This window comes from Aotus nancymaae, unplaced genomic scaffold (genome assembly GCF_030222135.1).
Source record: "Aotus nancymaae isolate 86718 unplaced genomic scaffold, 86718_ANA_hifiasm-v0.15.2.pri h1tg000008l, whole genome shotgun sequence".
Taxonomy (NCBI): domain Eukaryota; kingdom Metazoa; phylum Chordata; class Mammalia; order Primates; family Aotidae; genus Aotus; species Aotus nancymaae.
This window is the reverse complement of record NW_026988419.1, coordinates 45,485,101-45,509,318: the sequence shown is the minus strand read 5'-3', so window position 1 is coordinate 45,509,318 and position 24,218 is coordinate 45,485,101. Positions and strand designations below refer to the sequence as shown.

The 24,218-nt window shown below is 32.5% G+C and overlaps 1 protein-coding gene across 3 annotated transcripts in view; it reads right to left on the bottom strand.

Moving 5' to 3' along the window:
- The window catches only part of TFPI (tissue factor pathway inhibitor), an 87,177-nt gene that overhangs the window by 3,779 nt on the left and 59,180 nt on the right, over positions 1-24,218 (bottom strand). For 2 of the 3 annotated variants that reach the window (XM_064373272.1, XM_064373274.1), the window contains exons 4-6: positions 18,544-18,579; positions 14,985-15,161; positions 14,308-14,385 (exon numbers count right to left, since the gene is read on the bottom strand). In XM_064373272.1, coding sequence (XP_064229342.1) covers positions 14,308-14,385; positions 14,985-15,161; positions 18,544-18,579 — 291 coding nt within the window. Of the gene's footprint in view, positions 1-8,399; positions 8,633-14,307; positions 14,386-14,984; positions 15,162-18,543; positions 18,580-24,218 lie in introns of those variants that run through there. The other variant, XM_064373273.1, reaches the window with a different exon arrangement.

Genomic DNA, 24,218 nt, shown 5'->3' with positions numbered 1-24,218 from the left:
GAAGTTGTACTATTGTACAAACTTTTCCAATGTATGTGATATGGACTATTTCCTTTGCACAGTATAGAATATAAAATGATTATTAATTGCCACCACTTTGATCTCATAAGCTTCCAGTTATCACCTATGTTCAGAAACAAAAGAGATGTACTAGATGCAATTAGCCTAATTTGAGAAACAGAAAACAGAGGAAATTGCTATCTTTTTTTTTCCTGTTTAAACACCCACAGTAACTTCCAAATAGATGTGTATGATAAAATGATGTATGACTTATACATCAATTTCATTTTAGCATTTTGTACATAAGATGTATCTGCCCATAGTAAGCTGCAGATAGTATGTGTGAATGTGCTTGTAAGTTGTATCCTTTGCAAATGTTAGTTGTTATGTCTTAATAGCAATGCCAGATGTCAAGCCCTCTTATTCCAGAACAGAGAAAGTTCTGATGACAGGGAGCAAACTTCTTCTCTTTTCCCCACATATGACCTATAATAAACATGGCCCAATCATAACATCAAGGTTATTTCAAAATGAGAACAAGCTAGCCTAGTAAATCTAGTAAATGTGGGGCTATAGTCCCTACATTGGAGATATGAGAGGAGGAGCCTCGTAGACCAAGAACACAAGGTGAATGCTAGAACCATATGGCCCTTTCCATTGAAGCCGAAACCATGGAAGATATACCACAGATGTGGTGGAGAGACATTACTAGCTTCCGTCTTCCTTTGACTATCCAGTCACCCAACAATGCCTACCATTTACCAAATCCTTTCAAAAGCTAGAGGAGAAAGATTCCCCATAAAACCACGAGGCAGGGTGAAAGCAGGGGGTTGGTTTGAGAGCAAACAGACAGTTGACCAGATTAGATGCCAGCAGAGAAAATTTCACTAGTTAAATTACCCAACAGAGTTTTGACCCAGATCAACAGTAAGGTTCCTAACCTCTAGAAATGATGGTATTTCAATAGTGTATTAAAATTTGAAGTTAAATGAAAATAGAGAAGGATCCAGAGAAAGAGAATGAATAATATTGTATTATATGTAGTTAACTTTTAGAAGTTTTTTAAAGATGTGATAAATTATTGTCAATTAAGGAATCATAAGGCAATTATTCTTCAGAACATAAATTTTACCTGATATGTAAACAAATTCATTTCACCTAAGATCATTTTAACTGTGAGCAGTAAGACTATCATTGGGTTGCTATGGCATAAATCACAATAAAATCTAAATAATGAAGCAAATGGTTTTTAAAAAACATTTTAGCTCCATTTGAATTGTTTTCACCTCTTGAAGAGAGAAACTTGATAGATAGATGGGCACTCATCTATTTAAAATCCAGACTTTGCTATCTACAATCAAAGAAAATATAAAGGTTTTGCAAAATGTGAGTTTTTTTGGTTGAGATTATAATTATTCGCAAAAATTTAAGATAGAATAAAAAAGATACTAACCTGATTTTTGCTTTTTTTCCTGAAGAGAATTTAATAATCAAATGCATTCTGTCTTGATTTGGCCATTAATTACAAGTTGGGTACCTTTCTCTAGAGGGTTTTCGATAAGTTTCAGAATTCAGGATCCACTTTTTCTTCTCTCTTTTAAATGAGGAACTATCATGATCCAGTGTGACTGCTAAACTGCAAGGCGGTGCTCTAAATTCAGTTTTACAGGCAAGGTTGTTAACGTACATTTGCTTTGAGATTTATACAATAAACTTTGAATCTTATGTTCACTTTGAATCCTTACTGTGGTATCTTTTTGATGATTCCCATTGGGCATGCCTACTTAGCCTTTTGTTTTACTAAGCAAATGAGGTTTTATGAAATATCTTACAACTTGTTAAGTACATTTATTTTTTGTCTTCTGAGACTTTTTAGGAAGTTGGTTAGCAAATCTTTTTTTAGGTTTTACTTTTCTATAATTTGTATTAAAGGGAAATATGTTTACTGTAAATTATCTTTGTAAAACTTTGAAATAGTATGAAAGTATAAAAAATGTAAAAAAATTTATCGATAATTTGATTCTTGCCCTTTAATCACTACCAATGATTTATATATGTCCAAATTGTTTGCATATGTAAATGTATTAGCATAATATTCTATATTTATTACTATACTTGATAATATTTTGTGGCTGTGTCTCTGCATTTTTATATAGACCTCACTCTTTTTAATGTATGTACGGTACTTCATTTTATGAGTTGACTATGAGTATATGTAGTCAAATGGACATACAGATTATTATAATTCATTGTTTTCAGACAACAGTTCATGAGCACCCATGTATACTGGTTCAGGTGCTTCCAGAGGAGATATTTCTGAAATTAGAATTATGCAAAATCTATATTTAATTTATAATTTGGCAGATGTTGCTGAATTTTCCACTAAACGGTTTTACAAATTTATATACCTACCACCACGTTTAAAGTGCCTACACCATTTAGCAAGACACGGACCTTACTGCTATACATTTATCTACTGTTCAACACATTTTTCCTCCCCATACCAACAACAGTAGAAGAGTATGATGTGGGACAAGAAATTGCTTATAGCTTGCCAAATGTTCTGTGAAATATCACTTACATAAAGTCTCAATGTCATTGATTTGAAGATGCACTATTATTTTATGTACTGCTCATGAAGAAAGAAAAATACTGCTGGTTGTGGTAGCTCACACCTGTAATCCCAGCATTTTGGGAGGTCGAGGTGGGTGGATCACCTGAGGTCTGGAGTTCAGTATCAGCCTGGCCACATGGTAAAATCCTGTGTCTACTAAGAATACAAAAATTAGCTGGGCATGGTGCTGCACACCCGTGGTCCCATCTACTAGAGAGGATGAGGCAGGAGAATCACTTGAACTCCAAAGGTGGAGGTTCCAAGTGAGCTGAGTTTGAGCCACTGTGCTCCAGCCTGAGTGACAGAGAAAGACTCCACTTCAAAAAAATAAATAAATAAATAAAACATAATTACACTATTATACACTATGATTACATCATGATTAAAACTATGTTAAAATGTAGAAAAACCTGCATGTTAGAATCGACAAAATATAATCATATATATTTTTGTGCCAACACACAAATACATACAAATACATATACAAACACACATAAATGAGAATAGAAATGATATATGTATCCACTGGTCAAATATTTAAGAGGATATGCAATCAATTGTGAGGATGATTACTAAAGAGATAGCTTTATTAGGTGGGGAGCTTAAACATTTGCTAGGTCAATTTTACAAAAAGATACTTTCATGCTGAGCTTATTCCATATTGTTAGGGCTTCTCTAGCAGCTACTTCCAGTCTTGAACTTTATTTAGTTTGTGATAAGTTGAAAAAAATATACAAGGAAATAGTAAAATGAAATATACTAGAATGCCAACAGTGATTGTTTCTGCCTAATGTGGATATGGCCAGTTTTTCTTCTTTTAATTTCTTTTTTTCTCAAATTGTCTGCAATTATAATCCTCAAGATATATAACAGAAATAAGTTAGAGTGAGTCCAGTGTCCTGAGGCAATAGATAAAAGGCTAGAGATTAGACGTTAGAATCTGTTTCTGAATAGGAATATGTGGTAAACCTGTCTCTCTCTCTGTAAACAAGAAAGAGTATGTATCTCTATTCACTGATCAGGAGAAGTGGCATTAAATTCGCGAAAATCAATATTCTATAAAGAAAAGAAAATGGGGCAGGGAATGGAAAACCAAGCACTCTGGAGCTTTTTCTTCCCCCATTTTATACTGGGCCACTTACCTTAGGATAAAATGTAGAAGGAGGGTTGCCAGTGAACTTGAAATGGAAAGGTCATGAGAAATAGACTGAGTGAAACCTTGCCCAGACAGAAACTCCCTCCACATATTAAAAGAGAAGGAAAGAAATTGGTTAGATGTTTTCTTGGTTGAATTTCTTTGCCTAGATACTGCCTAATCCATGGACAGAGTTCATAAAGTCAATTTCATTCAGGGACTTTTCTAAGCAAAGCCACAAAAAAAGCCATGGTAAAATTACATATTATACAGCTATTGAGTATACTTTATCCTAAGACAATTATGTCTTATAATGCATTAGGAAAACTTCCTTCATGACGTGTAAAATTTTAAACCCTACAAAATTTATTAAAAGTAAAAATTAATATTTAGTCTCTTTATCAGCTTTTTAGGAAGAATGGGATTTTAATAAGCAGAGGATACAGAGAAGCATATGGGTGAAGAAAGGAAAAAGCACAAAGGTCAGAATGTTTCTGGTTTGCTTGGGAATACGTTTTAAACTCCAGGCTATCTGGATAACACAACATAGAGAGAGGATAGTGGTATACAACGCTGGAAAAACACATTTAGGTCAAATTAAGAAGGTTCTTGAATATATTATATTTGGATTATATAATGCAGACATTAATGAGCCACTGAAATTATTAAAGAATCAAAGAGAGAAGTTCTGATCTTTTTGAATACATGAAGCAAACTCAGACAGGTATGTTTGGGTTGAATCCAGTAACTTTCAATTAAGAAGAATATAAAATTACCATAACCAAAGCAGTTACCATGGGAGTAGCTAAAATGAAGCACCAGATTGAATTTGAGCAGGGAGGGAGCTAGAGATCAAATAATTCTAGTGTTTTTATATTCAGAAAATGTAGTATTTTTCTAATATGTTATAAAACATTAAAGAATAAATTCTATTTATAATAGTCGTGTTTTTTTGTATATTTTGGTGGCTTGTTTCATTGTGGCTTTACTTAGAAAAATATCTGAATATAAAGATAAAATTGTAGACTATGCCCATGGATTAGCCAGCATCCAGGCAAACAAATTCGAAGTGGAAATGAAGATAGAGCTCAGGTTTTGAGAAGACAGACTATTTTAATTTTGACATTGTTTAACGAATGAAAAATATTACTGTGACTCTCTTCTCCCATAACCCTTGTGCAGGTCTCTGTCTTAGCATGTAATATACACATTGAAGTCATCTATTCATCTATCTCCTTCCCTATTTGACAAACACACCTGTAAAGGACAAAAGTGCACTCCTATTATTCTTATACTCTCAGTACCTATGGTAGTTACTCCCATGTAGGAGACACTCAATGTTTGTTGCAATGAACTGAAATTAGGAAATACACAGATCTGTACTTTAGGTCATAAAATAAAGTTGAAAATATAGGTTTATAAATCCATCAATTAGATATAAGATCCAAAGACAAAAAAATGTATTTTATAATTATGTTTGAATTTTCAAATAATTATGTTATTTCAAATAATTTTAGCATAAAATATGTTAAATGCAGATACCTCAGATAAAGGTTACAGACTTCAGCTGCATTAAAAATGATCAATAATAAAATGTATACAAATAATACTCCTGAATTTTTTGTTTGCTATAAACCTCAGATGAAACTGGGTCATCATCATTATCATCATTAAAAACAACCTCAAAAATTAATACTTTGTGCTCTAATTGTGTACCCAACACTGGGTTAAGAATTTTATGTCTCATTACCATTTTACAAATTGTTTTGAGATATTTCTTGCTACATGTAACAATGAGGAACCTGAAGCCAAGGGAAGTTTTGTGATCTTTTTCAAGGCCACAGACTGAGTCAGCAAATAGCAGAACTGGAATTAAAAACCATGTCTTTCTTTCCATAAAGTCAATGCACTCAACCACTAAAATACGTCATTCTGAAAACTAACAGGAAAATTAAGAAAATAATAATACGTGAGCAAAAATATTTTAATAATTTTATCAGATAAAAAGAAAATTGTCACAACTTCTCCTTTAGAACTGACGTCCCAATTCCCTCTTTTCGGAAGCTCAGGTTCTGAAAATGCTAAATGTATCATAGTCCACAGTTACAAGCATGAAGTTGGAGTTTCCTAAGTTTGAACAGGAAATAGATCACCCCAGAAGGAAGCTAAAAACGTGTTGGGAGCAACAGTACTGATTCAAACGGTATTTAGAGAGCTTGAACACTTGACGGCAACAGCTATTGAGTTGGCACGGTCATTATAGACTGATTCTAGAAATATCCACACCAAAATTCCAGTCTTGCAGCCATGTGATCACATTTGCACTGGTCACTCAGATCTGTGTAATGGTATTAGATATAATAGAAAACTAGAACCCTCACTCCACTGTGTTCCTAGAAGGGGCAAGGTTGAGATTTTCATAATCAACACATTTTATCTATCTATCTATTTATTTATTTATTTGAGAATCTTGCTCTGTCATGCAAGCTGGAGTGCAGTGGCTCAACTATAGCTCACTGCAGGCTCAACCTCTCTGGGTCAAGCAATCCTCCCGCCTCAGCCTCCAGAGTAAATGAGACTACAATCACAGGCCACCACACTGGGCTAATTATTTTATTTTTTGTAGAGACAGGGTCTCTGCATGTTACCCAGGCTGGTCTTGAACTCCTGGGCTCAAGTGATCTTCCCAACCTAGTCTCCCAAAGTGTTGGGATTACAGGAGTGAGCCACTGCACCTAGCCACCATTTTGTATTGATACTTCTTAACTTCTTTTCTGCAAAGATTTTCCATTACTCGAGGAGAAAAAAGGTAGAGAATTAACACAACATAGAGTAGTTCAAGTTTGTCTAAGCTATTCCTACCACATTCCTAATCTGCCCTATACCAGCCACTATTAAAATCATATTACAGTAAGGATTTTTATTTTTCTTAAGCAAAAGAAGTCTTATCAAATTAGTGTTATTAATTTATTAGTTTGTAGTTTGCATGGTATCAATATGTAAACAATTTTTGATTTATAGTTGTATAATGATCATAATGAATTTATTCTGTGTTACTGGTTCACACAAAATGAATGTTATTTTAAGTAATTTGGTTTACAACTTGAAAGTCTGTGATTTTTTTTTCCTTTTAAAGATATCTGTATATTATTCAAGCTTGAGAAACACTTCTCTGGAGGACTTTTATTACTGGGGCAACAAACTATCTTTGTTAAGACTAAAGATGGTCCAGGAAGAAAGGGATTAGAAAGGTAGACAGTGGTCATCTAGGGTGACTGCATTTGGATGGCACTGATTTTGGCAGAGATGAAGTGTCACATTTTTGTTTCTCATCAGCATTCCTGTCAGGAAGTAGAAAACTTGCTGGGTGCTGTCCAAAAGTTGTTATCTATTTTTGGAAAGCCAACTTGTCAGAAAAGCAGAGTATGAGGCTCCAGATTTACTAGACAGGCATCTTTAGTTTATGAGGGATATTCCTGTGCTTCTTGGTCTTAGAACACATTACAAAAAGCAAAATACTTCTTTACAACTACATAAGTGGACTGTGGATGAAGTGTTTTGTTTTGTTTTGTTTTGCTTTTTTAAGAACTGTAAACAGTACTTGTGATGACTTGTGGTATGCAGCTGGATGTGGAACTCTTTGGCTGGTGGGTATAGTTTCTTTCCGGAAAGTTCTCAGGGTTGCAGTATTCCTCTAGGTGCAATCACGTCTTCCACAAGAGGGCAAGGAGGTAATAACAATCTCAAGAAGATTTAGAAATTGGCTGTACCAGTGATGGTGTTTGGCTGTCCATTAGGCCCTTTGTGAACATAATACCTGTTTCAGAAGGCTAGTGATAACCAAAACCTTTTAAAAATGTATTTATAGATGCATTGATTTTATTTTCTGTATTTTGCACATAAATGGAATGTATGCCAGGAGGTCATACACTGAATATGTTTAGGAGAGGGATAGAGTTTCAAGTAGCAAAAGATCTTCAGGATGTCATCCAATTACTTTCCCTAGACCTGGAGGCTGGCAGAAGGCCATGTGGAACTGGGTCAGGTATATAGGTGTTCCCTTTCAAAGTCAGTGAGCAAATAGCAGAATTGGGTTGTCAGTAGCTTTTTAGGTCTACCCAAAGATTTTTTCCCCCCAGAATATTGTAAAGCTGATGTAGTTCCAAGGCAGCTCTTAAGAGTTGATGTATGGGGCCAGACGTGGTGGCTCATGCCTGTAATCTCAGCACTTTGGGAGGCTGAGGTGGGTGGATCACCTGAGGTCAGGGTTCGAGACCAGCCTGACCAACATGGTGAAACCCCGTCTCTACTGAAAATATGAAAAATTAACCATGGGGAGTGGGGGGTGCCTGTAATTCTGGCTACTAGGGAAGCTGAGGGAGTAGAATCGCTTGAACCTGGGAGGCAGAGGTTGCAGTGAGCCAAGATCATGCCATTGCACTCTAGCCTGGACAGTAAGAGTGAAACTCCATCTGAAGGGAAAAAAAAGAGTTGATGTATGGGAGCAAAGGGATGTATAAAAATCAGAAAAAATGGCTTATTTTTTTCATGAATAGTTAGGTCCAGTCAAAAGCTTGCAACTAGTATGAACTCCTGAGAACATTCATTTTTCTTTGCTAGTTAGACATTTACCAGTGAGATGCAGTGAGAAGACTATGTTTACTATGCATGAAAATATAAAACTTTATTAACGGTATGCTACCAAAGGCATCACATATACATATAAATATTAAGGAAATGCCAAAAGCACAGATATTAACATAGGCATAAAATGCTATCCAATCCTAGAAAGAACATGGATGCATGAATGCAGAAGGCGTTCAGAAAGACTTGGTAAATATGATCCGCATTCTTCCATCCATCATTTGTTCCTTCTTTTGTAACTGTGGATCACAAAATTAATAAATAAAAAATGTGAGTCATCTTTATATGCTTAACACTATGATCAATGCTGAGAGTGGGGGCAGTCTATAAACTATATAACACATTATCTTCTTCCAAAAAATCTTGTAATCTAGACAGTGAGGCAGAGCAAACAAAATATCTAATAATACAAGTATTAAAGGAATCGTAATAGGAAGCCAGGGGAAAAAGACAGAAAGGAGGCCTTCTTCTGATAGTGAAAAGGCAGATTGGTTAAGAAGATGAGGAGGGTCAGTGAATTTTAGGTGGGAAAATCACATAAAACATCCTTTAGATGAGAGTCAATAACTTGTGTGTAGATAATGAAGAGACCAATTTGAAAGGACAGAAAAAATTATATTTAAGGGACAGAAAATATCTGCAATAGATAGAGGACTAATGGATGATGCAGACAAATTTTATGCAAATAGATGAAGCTAAATTACTACATGATAGATGAATAGAAATAGGACAGTGATGTTAAAAATAAAAATGTCATATATAATTTGTTACATATGACTGTTCCTTTTTTTCTCTCTCTCCAATATGCTTTAGTTTACTTATGTTAGATAGATGATTACATTATTTGTAATATATATAAAAATATATCTGAGTTATATCTCAGCTTTCTGATATCTATTTATTTATCTGTTTGTCTCATGTCTATACAGCCTGTTTTGCCTAAGCCCCTATTAGTTTATGCTTATTTTGGGAGAATATTATATTTCTCTATATATATGTAATTAAAAAATATTGAAATACTTTTAAATATAAAACTATTTTTGTAGAGTCACCAAAATGACAATTCCAATTTTATGTCAATGCATAATATCAAATGTCTCCTAGTTACTGCAACATTGTATCAGTAATGTCTATATTTAAAATAGACATATATCTTAACTTTTTAGCACTCTCTAACACTAACTATCATTAGTGTTCCAAATTAGATGACATATGATTGTTTAGGAAATCTAACCATGAAAGATTGGTGATCTGAACACAATAAATAGGAGTGAAAATGGAAGAGACAGAAATAAATGTTTCATAAAAAGCAATGAAATTTAATGAATGGCCAGAAGAATAGAAGTGATACAAAGAAAATTACTAATCGTTCAAATTGGAACAATCAGAAAAACAGTGACAGAACTCAAAAAGTTTGGAAAGTTGGAGGTGTTGAAGAGATAAGGAACAATTATACAAATAAACAACTTTTGACCTTGAAGCCCCATGATACTTCTCTGTGCCAATAATCTCAACTGTTTCTAATAAACACATTCAAACTCTTTGAGCTTCCATATATACATTAATTTAGTTCTATTATGAGTTCTTCTTAAAATATTAGCCATGATTTCAAGACTGTATGTTTACTGATGCATTTATCTGAATAACCAGAGATTTTACGAGTGTCTGAAATATAAATTTCTTCTGCAAATGGGAACTTACAAAGGAGTTGTTTTACAAATGAGAAACTAAAGCCTGGTGAGTAAAGTGTATTGCTCTGAATCACATGGATAATAATAATGAGCAAAGCTACACTAACTGACTAGATATCAGGCACTGTCCTAAGAAAGTTATGTATTTTGATTGATTTAACCTCATAACACAACTTATCAGGTTAGTACTATAGTATTACTATCCTCATTTTACATTGAGAAGATGAAATTCAGAGAGGTCAAGAAATATCTTAGGGTAGAACAGCTATTAATTGAAGAGCTGGGAATTTAACCCATGCCTTCAGGCTCAAAGGTTTTTTATCTGCTATATCATTATTTCAATCATCAGGTAAACCAAGAGGAGCCAATTGCGATGATTTTCAATTCTAGAGTTTATGTGCAGAATTGCACACATTTAGGGAAATTGCTTTAGAAATATTTCTTTTACACATGGAAGAGAACACACATTTATTTTAACTACATGGATATACTCAATACAGCCAATTAAACCGAAATAAGGCACTTACACTCAGGGATATGCCTACAAATCATTACATAAAATCTCTTTAAGGAAGAGTAAGTCTCAGTCTTTGAGATTACCTAAATAACTTGTTAATATTGAAATGTGAAATACAAAGAAAAATTAAACCTGAGATGTGTTTAGTAAGTATTCGAGTGTCTTGAATCAAGAAAGCTTACTGGAAAAACATATTCTGAAAGCCACTTACAACATTCCAATTAAAAATAAATAGCAATTTTTGAAACATTATATTCTAATAATGTTTAACAAAACTTCTAAAATGTTTCTATAATATGAAGAAAAACATTAAAATTATATTTATAAATATTTCACTTAATGAGAATTGAATTTTAGAATACTCAAATATGCTACTTAAAGATTATTATTTAGTGGAAAGAATTTTAAAAAGAATGCTGTTCCATTTGTGTTGTGGGACAGATTATCATTCTTGTACATTGAATTGAAACTTTAAAGGATTTACAGCTTTTCAAAATAAACTGATATCCACAGACAGCTGTGCACATTTGATAAAACCCTTGAACAACAATGTTCTTTGTAAACAAAGAATTTCATTCTCTTAAATTATATTAGAATGTAATAATATAATTGCAAGCAGTGACAGATATAATTATATTTGATTGGGCAAATTAAGAGGAGTCTACAGAACTCATCAAACCCCTCAGACAGAAGTGACAAGGGGTCATCTAGGTTTTAGACTGTACAGGGACATCTGCATTCCCACTTCTGCATCTTGGCTGGGGCAGATTAGAAATCATGTAGGTTTTAAAAAGAATGGAGACATAGCGTCATTGACAATCCACATTAAGCCGTCCTTAATATCAAATGTCTCCTAGTTACTGCAACATTGTTTCATGTTTTAGATTGGGAAGGAAGGAAAGAGGAAAGGGAGGAAGGAAGGAAGGAAGGAAGGAGGGAAGGAAGGAAGAGAGGGAGGAAGTGAGGGAGGGAGAAAGGAAGGGAAAGAGGGAGGTAGAGAAGGAGGGAAGGGGGAGGAAGGGAAAGAGGGAAAGAAGAAAGGAAGGAAGGAAGGAAAGAAGGAGAGAAAGAAAAAGAAAGACATTAGGCTCCTAGTAAAAGAGGAAAAGGGGTCAAATAGGCTAGAGGAATGTGGATTTTGAGGGCAACTTACACAATCAAAAATAAAACAGTTTTCTAGACAAATAAAGGGGGCATTTGCCCTAATTTTAAATGCAGTTACTATGAAAATATTATTCCTTAAATGTCTATTATTTTGAATAAAATTTATTAATATTGTTAAATTCATATTGTCAATTCTTACTGTTTACTTTGTTAATAATTTACTTTTACAAGCATTTATTTATTCATTATAATTTTCAATGTGCATCTACATGAAAAACTAGAGAAGACACGTCAGAGGGTATTTAAAACTCACTAATATTAACTTCTCACACTTATTTTCGCTTTGCTCTTTCTAACTTGATAGTATGCTTACCAAAAATTATAAATTTTATATTTCAAAAAACTTAAGGCAAAACTATTCCCTAACCTATTCTACTCACTTTGATGATAAATGACTGCAGATCTCCACTTAAATTGGTAAAATAACTCAAACAAAAATATTCAGACATGTTGCAATCTGATTTTATATATTTTTATACCTTTTGATACACTATGTCACACGTATATTTAAACCTGTTAATGATTTCATCACTCTAAATTTTCTTTTACAGCAATAAGATTTAACATGTTTTTGAAGATGTCATACTTAGCTGAGTAAAACAGAGTATGAGTGAAAAATATAAAGCTGGAAAGACATAAAGAAACAATACATAAGAGTGCTTAATTTTTCAGATAAAAAATCAGAATCACAAAGGTATTAATTATTACAAACAAAGTAGTATTTAAAAATTATACTCAAGTTCATCTGGCATTCAATTCACTTCTCTACCTACTGAATCTAAGAACCTGAAGCCATTTTGAATGCATCGTATTTTCCAACTCCCACTGAAAGTTTGCAGTTACTTAATGACCTCTTAAGTGCTAATTGAACACTAATTGAATGCTTACAAGTTAGGGAATTTATTAATCCCTGAGCCATCAATTTGTTAAAGATCTCACATAAGAAAGAAACATATTATAGAAAGGTATTTATGCTTTAGCCCTCACACATTAATCCTCATGCTTACCCTCCGTTGAGGGGGATAAGAGAGGATAGACATGAGGATCTGGGGAGGGTCAGAAATAGGCAAGACTGAAGGGTAAAGCATGTACAGAACTTAATTGTTCTTTCACATAATAGTGTTTCAATTATTAAAAGCACATATTATGCTCCCTAATAGATCTCATGTTTCTTTACACTTTCCATTTCCTCTTTAATCATGTTTCAAATCCTCTTTGTGATTTCCAAGGTGTGACCTTAGTGCTGAAGCAAGACGCGCAAATGATTAGATCACTGTGGGACTCAGCTGACATTCACAGACTCTTTCTAGATAATTCAGTCAACATTTTAATACGTCAAATCCACCGGGGCAGTTTTGTTTGCGTTCTGTTGGCTTGCTTGCTTAGTTGTTCGTTTGCTTGTTGTAAAGAGGAGTAGCTCAAAGTCAGTCTAATTCTGATAAATGGCCAGGGTACAGAATTCCTGGCCCAGACACTGTGTTTCTTTATTATTATTACTATTTTAATCCTAAGATTGCAATTTTAATAGCTACAGAATTCCTTACATTCACACTAAGTTTATATGTAAATATGCCAAGTTTACACTTGACACGTTCACACGGACTGCTTCTAAGCAAAATCTTCAATATCTGAATAAGAACATGTGACTTTTATAATTTAGCTAGGATCTAATAATTTTACAATGATAATTTTTAGCTTTCTATGTTATTTCTAACCACCCAGATATTTGTGATTTCTGATTATGTTTCCCAGTATTTTCACTATTTTCTCAGCTCTGCGTTTTTGTGGAAATATGTCCTGAATGTTCATTTAAATCTGATAAATAGGTTAACAGACTAGAACATAAAAAAGAGTCCTGCAGAATTCAAAAAAATAATCTCCAGAATGACATAACATTTAGGTATGATTATTCAATTAATTTCTAATCTTCCTTGTGAGTAACACTAGAGATCTTGCCTAGTGCCATACTGACTTTAAAAGTACTTTATACAAAAAATTAGCCGAGCGTGGTGGTGCCTGCCTGTTGTCCCAGCTACTCGGGAGACTGAGGCAGGAGAATTGTTTGAAACCGGAAAACCGAAGTTGCAGTGAGAAGGGATCGCACCACTGCACTCCAGCCTGGCGATAGAGCAACGCTCTGTCTCAAAAAAAAAAAAAGTACTTTAGACTGCCTTTGATGCTCTGCTGCCAGTACAATGATTTACCATTTTACACTGACGATGATAATTCCTAGTACTATTTTGCAAAATAAATTTGGCATAGAGTTAAATATCATATGAAAGTTTTTCATGTGGTACATAATCAAAAGCTTACTTCAAGGCATACTTTAAAATAGATTAGGAAAATTGTTGCTTTTATGGGATTAAATGTCTTAAACAATTTGAATCTCAGTATTTCCACAAACTCATTAAGTAACCACACACACACACACACACACACACACACACAAATATATTTAAAAATGTATTTCTAATACATAATCTACTTCATTGTTACCATGACAATAGTTTCCTGGAAGCAATAAAATCCAGAAAATTCTTACCGAAAAGTCTGGGAGCCTTGGTTGATTGTGGAGTCAGGGAGTTATTCACAGCATTGACCTGGGCTCCATAATCATTCACTGGAAAAAAATACAGCCAATTAAAACAGATAAACATTGTCAAAATCTCATATTTGTACTCATGATGCATAGCACAATGTTGAAAAAGACTTCTGGCGATTCCATTCACATTGCTATGTCAAATTAGCAAACAGTGAATCTTTAAATATATTGTAAGGCAGTATTTCCATGGGTAACAGTAGTTCTTTGTCAAAAAAGCGTAACAGTTGATGTTTAAGTCATCCCTTAAATAAATGCTATAGGCAGATAAAACTAATTGATTTTAGGTGATATTCAATTACTGTTTGCTCTCATATTTGTATAAATGTGAAAGATTTTAGAATTATATTTTGCTAAAATTGTACTGTAGTATTTTCAGGAAGAAAAGTTAAATAATGTAACATAAAAAGTATTAGAGCTATGAAAATAATCTCTTAATTTTCTTTTTCTATACTTTCTAAAAATCTATATAGTCACAAATCTCAGATTGAATGAACACAAATATATCTTAATTTGCATGGCTAAAATAAAACCAGAGTAAACTTGAACATCATCTGAGATGCCTTGGTTTTAAAAGGATGTCCATAAATGAACTAAAATGAAATGAGAAACAAACTTACAAGTGTCTCCACAGGTGTTCTTGCATTCTTCCAGTGTCTCAAAGTTGTTCATATTGCCCAGACATCCACCGTACTTGAAACGTTCACACTGTTTTGTTTGATTGTTATAAAAATACCTGGTAATATAACCTCGACATATTCCAGGATCTTCTTCCAAAAAGCAGAAATCTGGCTTTCCTATAAATCATAAAAATGTCAGAAAGCAATATTCTTTTTTTTGTAAATAAATTACTGAGTTTAATATAATTTATAATAACTGGTTAAGTTATTTAAGACATAAGTATAAAAAATTAAAAGCAAAAATCAAACTATATTCACAACTATACACTAATAAAATTGCCTATCATATTTTGGGATTGGCATTTCAAATTCTAAATTTCCCATAGTAAATTAATAGGAAATTAACTATGACATTTTTATGAATTTAAGGAGTAAAAGATTATTTTACTATGTACCACTCTTGGTTTGAAATTAAAAAATATTGTGGCAAAAATGTGGTTTAATTATTTTTAATATGTTTATGTGTATTAACATTTAGGAAAGGTCTGTGAACATTTTAAGTTATTGAGTGTGGCTTCTCAGAAAAAGCAGTGTGGTGCATTGCATCACTAAGGATGGTTTAAATTTTTAAAAGTTGAAAAGAAGATTTGTGGGTATGGAAGTTTTCATGGCTAGCCTTAGAAGTTCCTGAGTTCTTATGTGGGAGTTAATATCTGTACTAGGTAGGACATCCTCTACTGCTGTGTCATATTTTTCCTGCTTCTTGGCATTGGAATGACTTCAGTAATGCAGAGGCAGAAACGAAATACATGTTCAAGGATTGGAGAGGCTTTTGCAAAGGACTAATACCTCTTCTTTGATAGTGCTCCAAAACAGGCTAAACTCAGCTGTCACAAAGGTTTGTGCCACTGTGATCTACATCACCAGCTCTGTCTACATGCATGGACTGTGAAAAGAAGTGAGCTAATTTTCAAAATTATTATGCTCACAAGGCACAGTGCTTGAATGTTTTAGAACAGAACTCGAATTTCTTCTCAATTTTTTTATTCCTGCGACTATATTACCACATAGGCAAAAATGAACTGTGGTACCTTTCTCATCTTAAAGGAACATGTTCTTCTACATCAGAGAAGCAATACTCATGAGTGTTTAAAAAAAAAAAAAACACGTATTTAATAATATTAATGATTTCTGCAACAGTTGCAGATCTACAAAAGAACCAACTCCTTATTGAAAGATATTTTATTAAGTAAAATTTTCTACTATAATATACTTTTAAGTCTATTTAACTTTTCAATATATTAATTTGAAAGTTAACTTTGTGTCTTCTTTATTGCCTTTTGTTCTTTCGAGTGACCGTTCTTATGATTTTTAGCAAAGTGTAATAATATATGGGGAAAAGAGTAAAACAATTCTTTAAAATTTTTTCACATTTTATAAGGTAAAAAATACATTCAATTACTATCATTTGATTTGTTTTAGTCTTAATTTGTACTTTTTATGAAATTTTAAATGACCTGAACAGAAGATGCAAGAATTTTGTTTGCCAAAAGTGGATGGGTGAAAAATATTGCATATAAAGAACATAAAAGTCTAACAGATTATGCTGATAAGTATAATTAAGAAACTGTACATGTACATAAATATACACACCTAATATGTACCTACAAAAATTAAAAATAAACAAACAAAACAGAACAACAAAAAAATAAACTGTACAACTCCTAATATGTAACCACAAAAATTAAAAACAAACAAAACAACAAAAAAAAAACTGTACAGCTGAATGTTGTTATTTTTCATATGAAGCCCCATTGGGAAACATGAACTTATTTGAAGACAAAGCTGAAAATGCACACATGCAAAATAATTCTTTTTTGGCCTGCAGTTTAAAATACAGTTGTGAATCAAGAAATTAATTTTCCATATTCCTCAGGTAAACAAATTGACTGTCTTACTGTATTTGCATACATAATCCTTGCTCTAAGTTGGTGCTCAATTGAAATTGAGTAACACAGACTGGATAAGCCACAGCATTTTTACTGCTAACTTTTGTTTGGATCTGAATACTTGGTAATTGTCTTGGACCAAACTTTCTTTCAAAGGGATTGTATTAAATCTCAAATTTCTGTATAATGGTCCAATGCTAGGAAGCATAATACAAAGTTAACTTGAAATTGATAGAAGTCTTTTTTATGAATAGGTGTTAGCATGTAAGCATTTTGAACACTCATGTAGATACAGCTTTATTCTATAACTTTAATATATAATATGAATTATGAATGATTGAATTTTGAATTATAAATAATTTATAGCATAATTGTACATAAAAATATTACCTGTATTTACGTTTTTTCTAATTCTATGTTTTTGGTAAAAGGTCCTAATATTTAGATATTGGTATTTTCTTTCACAAAAATATCTTCTTTTACTTTGTGGACAAAAACTTCTTTATCATAAATATGCCATTTTATTTGATATTACAGATAAGGCCTTCATTTAATTGAAGTACTAAACATTTTTGTCAAGATTAGTTTAATATTTATAGGAACTGTTTTTAAAAATTGTAAGTAAGAGTACATACATTTACTTATGTTTCTTGTACAAACTTTGCTATTACCTTTATTTTATAAATTTTGATTACAATTCTGGTCAGTGAATTGAGTCTAAAGATTATCAATGGGTCACAGGTATTTTCAAGTCTTTCCCACATAAATAAATGAAAATAAGTAAAACTAAAATGCACTTTGAGTTTTGTGGTCTTTTTGTTCTTAAACATTTAATCTCTTTGTTCAGTATTTTCTCATTGAAATGTAAATGCCATAAATGACAATTGGACCAAATCAGTTTCTAGACCTTTATTAAAAGAAGGTTGGTTTCCCTGATCCATTGATAACATTTTTTCTCGTGCTGATATATTTGTGAAAAAGTAATTATTTTAGGCTACAAACAATAAAAAATATGATTTAAATTACACAATTAAATGCACACATAAATGCTAGATATTTATTTTTAAATATCTTCATGTACTTTTGCATGTAAAACTAACTGCTGGCAACTCAGAGACAGGCATCCATTCAAGGGAATATTTGATAAAACTTGCTAAAGCCATACAATGCTGAGATTAACAAGTGATTAGAGACCAGAGAAATAAAGTAAGACTCAGAACATATAAATCTCTATCTGGAAGATGTTAAAATAGCATGTGTGGCTCTGGACTATGATTGAACTAAAGCTATATATCATGCTGCATTAGAAATAGGGTAAATATGGTGTTTAGAGCCTCCTCTGACAAATAATAATGTTTATATTTTTCTTATTATTGATTATGTCAATTGAAACACACAATAAATCATTTCAAGAGTGATTATGATCCATCTCTCATATTGGTTATGAAGAATCTCTGTAACAGGTTTTTGATCAACCTCAGAGAAACTTAAGAATTGAATATCTATACTGAATCAAGGACCAGAAGAAATAAACAAACAAACAAACAAAAAATTGAATATCTAAATGCCTTACATAAATGTTTCAAATTTGCAGACAAATGAATGTTTACCATTTTGCAATGTTGTCTTTATCATCTTTCCGTTACCTGTAATCAAAAGAACATATGCATATCAATTGCCACAATTTATAATGTAATACTGTGAATTTGAATTTAACAAACTAGTGATGTATTTATCACCATTAAAATTTTTCTTATATAGAATGTCTTAATAAAAATTAAATTTCTTTTTTTACTCTAAAAAATCATCTTTTCTATTTCCTGTAATCATGAAGCCACCTCATTTCAATATAGCAATGTTTTAGGAACTATGATAAAACTTTCTAACACACTTACAAAGCTGAGAATTCATAGTGACTAAGTTTACTGTTCAGAATATCTATAATTAAACTAATTATTTAAATATGTGAAATATGAAAGTAATTCAAGCAGCTTATTTTGCATATAGAAATAATTTGTTAGTTACCTGGGAATAAGAGTGAAATTAACCAGAATTATTTCCTTTCCTTTTTCTTTCCCCTGCTTCATTGTCTCAACCCAATTGCAAGTTTCATTATTATTACTAAGGTAGAGAAAAAATGAAACAAAAGTCATCTGGGACACATTGTTTGGTTTAACATTTGAATTGACAGAATCATTTCCTTCAAAACCTAGAATGCTAGTTGTCTTTGTCCTACCATATTCCAAGTATGAATTCTAAGTTCTAATTTAAATGATAGGTAACGAAAATCAAATTGACAAAATAAGTCTATGTAATTTTAATTTGTTCACATAGACATTAGGAAAGTTGAGTGATATTTATTTTGCTGTGGAATCATTTGTTTTACAGATAAAGTATTTGGTCAAGGCAGGTTACAATTAGTTATATAACCAGAGACCAGTTATATGGCCAGGTTAGTTAGTTATATGACAGAAAGGGAGAGAGCAAGAAGAGGGAAGAAAGAGAGAAAGAATACGAATTGGGTTATAAGCCTCTTTCAGTCACTGGATCATCCTTTTTCTCTTGAAATAGTTCTTCTATGAAGAGTAAAATGTCTGTGAAAGGGAAATAAATGGACACAAACTTCTTTTCAAATTATACTATGTTTTATTCAATAGCCTTTTTAAAAAGAGGTTATGTGTGTGTGTGTGTGTGTTTGTGTGTATATAGCTATATCTATTGAGGTAAGCTTATTTACTTTGTTTTCATTGCAACTAACCAACTTAATATTAATGCTTTGAAATAGATTGTAGACTGTCATATAATATGACATTAAAATATTTAAATATAAAACTAATATGTTATGATTTAATTGATAAGGAGAAGAAAGGAATATACACATATAATGAGTACATAAAACTAGAATATCAAGCAATTTTGATTCCTTATTTACCTATGGACAATAGTCATAGGGTGGAAACATGAATACTTGATTCATACAATATTTTAGGGAACATCTATTTTGTTGGTTTATTTTTCATTCTAAATAGGATTAATTTAGCTAATATACATGCCAACTAATTCAATGTGGGTTAGCACACTAGGATTTTAAGTGTACTTATAATACCAATAATTATCTCTGTGTAATCTAATAATAATAATAACCATGGGCTCTCTAATTTGTCCATGAGAAATTTAAGAAATGAATATTTCTTAAATGGGCTCTCTAATTTGTCCATGAGAAATTTAAGAAATGAATCAAGGACCAGAAAAAACAAACAAGCAAGCAGACAAACAAAAAAATTGAATATCTAAATGCCTTACATAAATGTTTCCATAATTTGTATGCCAATAGCAGTATGAGAGCAACTAATAGAAAAAATTTGCAGCAAAGTATCAAGTTTTCTTAGATTTAGACAGGACAAACACTTTATCCATGCTTTTTAAGGAGTAATGATAGAATATTAGACTAATTTCCAATCTAGTACTGTTTTGAATTTCCACTTATATGAATTAGTTTTAATATTTCATTATGAACATTAAGATGTAAGACCGATAGTGAAAACATCGCAGAATTTGCATTTGGTTGATAGACATTGGCATATAATACTTATACCTCAAACTGACTTACTGATTTTTGTTTCTAAATCTACTCAAAAGTGTACCATATGTAAATAATGATATGCTCATCTGGGTGTGCAAGGAGAGTGTCAGATAAATATCAATTGTGTGGAGTTGGTAGAGAGCGTTGTCCAAATCTTTTATATCCTTAGTGATTGTCTGTTTACTTTTTCAGTCAATTACTGAAAAACATGTCTTGAAGTATGTAAACTGAACTAAGGAATTGTATACTCTCACTTCTGCCAATTTTTTCTTTAAAAATTTTGGAGTTCTATAATTAGGACCATGCACATAGACACTAAGGATTGTTATGTATGTTTTATTAATGGGCCCTCTTATAAATATCTTTCTTCCACCTGGTAGTATTTCCTATCCTGTAGTCTACTTTTACTAATCATTCTTATAGTTAGTGATTACATGGTATATATTTTTCCATTATTTCACTTTTAATCTCTCTGTCCTTATTTTGAAAGGGCCTTACCTATAGACAACACATAGTTCTTGATTTATTTTTGCATATAGTCTGATAATATATGCCTTTTCATTGGAGTGACTGAACCATTAAATTTTAATTTAGGCTAATTACCATTAAAGTTTAGTATAAACATCACTAGCTGTTTGATTTCTGTTTCTCAATTCTTCTTTGTTTCTGTTTCCCTCTTTTTATGTCTTCTTTAGAATTATTGTAATTGAGTATTTAATGATACTTTTTTCTTCATTATGGGCCTATTCACTATTTTTGTCTGTTTCGTTTTTTTTAAAGGTTGTTTTAAGGATTATAATGTACTAATCCATTACAGTCTAGTGTCAAGCAACTTATGTCATTGTCACCTGTAACAATAATCTCATTTTTTTCCGCCTTCTTTCCTGTGTGCTTTAATTTTAAGTCCTTTAATACTAATTGTACTGCTGCTCTACCAGGAATAAATTTCCGCAGATAATGTTGATTTGAAAAGTGCTTATTTTAAGGAGTAGATTAGTGATTGGCAGGTTTTTTTCTCCTTTAGTTCTTTACTTTTTCTTTTTAAAAATTTATTTCTTCTTTATTTTCATAGATTTAGGGAATAGAACTACAGTTTTGTTATGTGGTTATATTTCATAGTCGTGAAGTGGATTTTAGTGTAACCATAACCCAAATAGTGTCCATTGTACCTATTAGATCCCTCACTCCCCTTTCATCCTTATATCCCACTAAGTGTCCATTGTCTATTTGTCTATTATTCTACTATAACCACACGTACAAATTATTTACCTCCCACTTACAAATGAGAACAGGTAGTATTTGAATTTCTGTTTCTTTTTTTTTTTTGTATACATTACTTAGTATTCATGACTTCTATGAAATCTTTAAAGAATAGTGATGTGACATGTAAACTTTTAAGCAGTGAAGTCTTGGACTTTAAAAGGTGTTTTTCACATCCAATATAACTTACTAACAAATTATTTCAGAAGATTATCTAAGTGTCACAAACAAGCAATGTATATATACTGCAATTTTATTTCAATCGCATAAATGAAGTTAGCGTGTAGGAAATTTAAGTGAAACAAATTTAAATGAAATAGTTACAGTAAAAATAGTAGAAAACTGAAAATTCTAAAAAGGAAGTATACCTAAAAGCATAAGAATTCAACATTCATTAGTGTTTCATCTTCAGTTTTGATTGACACTTGATGCTTGCAAATTTATAAACAAACTTTTAAATCATAACTATTCTGAAGAGATTTCAGCACCAGCACTAAGATTTGTACAGTTTGTTTGCAATTGACTTGTTAGCCATTTACATAGTGTATAGTACAGATTTGTCACAGGTCAGATCACAGTGTTGAGGAAAGCAGTACCTTCCTGTAATTAATTAGAAAGGATCCCCTAAACTGTACTTAGCTTAAGACATCCAATGTACAAGAGCACAAAAACCATCATAATAATGTGGTTCCAAGGAACATAGTTTTGATAAGGAAAATAACTTAAGCTTCTGTTTCCCATTTTAATTACTGAAATCTCTAACAATGACACAACTGTCATGTGCACATGACAGAAAATGTATATAATAATTCGTTCAGACTTCTTGGAAAGAACACATTTAGCAATCTGGGATGACGGAAAATATAGCGTGATTCAACGCAGGTTCTTTTTGTCATTTTACACAGACGTCATCTTAATATTAGACCAAGGCACAAAACATTTAGTGCATAAACCCAGTTAAAGATTTAGCATTTTATTTTAGTCTCTTATCTTAGTTTGGACCACTTGTACCCAGTACTCTACCTACTATAGACTAGTTAACGTACCCAACAAAATCAAAAGAGGTTTCTGACCAGATTTATAGGGGATACAACTTTATATTATCAAAGTGTTTGCATAACCAAAAGTACAATAATAAAGATGAAAATGCCTCCTACTTCTTTTAGAAAACAGAACTTCATAAGCTTGCTGCGCCTCTGATGTTTTTACTGCTACTGCATGACAATGCCTATCTGATAGAAAAAAGAAATGTATACTTGAATTATGATAGCTCATCCATCACAGTTTAATCTAAAAATGAAATTTCTACAGAAACAGGAACTACTTTAACAAAGAAAAAAAATCCCTCATCCAAACGTCTTGGTAGTGGTAATAGCTGCAGATGTGCAGCATTTAGAAAACTACATTATAAACAAGCTTTGCTTTATGAACTGAGATGTACAAAATCTGGAAAGAAGATGAAAGTGAATTATTTCTTCAAAATTTTAGTAAAACTTCTGATAATCAGAGTTCAAAGCAAATATGGCACATAACGACTCAAGCATAAATCAGGATGGAGAGCCTGGAGAGTTTGATTTTTTTTTTTTTTTTTTTTTTTTTGAGACGGAGTTTCACTCTCATTACCCAGGCTGGAGTGCAATGGCGCCATCTCGGCTCACTACAACCTCCGCCTCCTGGGCTCAGGCAATTCTCCTGCCTCAGCCTCCTGGGTAGCTGGGATTACAGGCACGCGCCACCATGCCCAGCTAATTTTTTGTATTAGTAGAGACGGGGTTTCACCATGTTGACCAGGATGGTCTTGATCTCTTGACCTCGTGATCCACCCGCCTCGGCCTCCCAAAGTGCTGGGATTACAGGCTTGAGCCACCGCGCCCGGCCCCAAGAGTTTGATTTCTTATATTTTCCAGAAAGCTATCATTGCAATATATAGGATTTCTCCCCTATTTTAACCTCATCAGTTTCAAAGGAAAGAAAAGGGAGTGGCTTACATATAGACAGCACGTGCGCGAGTGCACACACACGCAGGATGGCGGGTAGAGCGTCTAATTCCTTCTTCCCACCACCCAAGTCCCATTTTACTTATTAAAAGAAAACTGCCGAACTCCTCATTGGTTTTTCTTTACCTAATGATTTCTGTGACCTTAATTGCTGCCGTCATTGTTATTTCTTGTATTTCAACATAACAAAATTCAAAAGCAGCTTCATTCAGGACCATGTATTTAAACACCTGTGTAACAGCAGGGGTACCTAGGTAATAATAACTGCCAGATTCAGTGATCAAACTTTTGAGTTCCACAGTAAGATATTATGTGAAGCTCAGAATCATGTTTCAGACCATTGAAATTACTGGCTAAAATACAAATAGCTGAAGACATGATATAAAAGATTAAGTACTTGGTTTTGTAACATATTTACCAATTAAAGTCACAAAATATTCCTCAT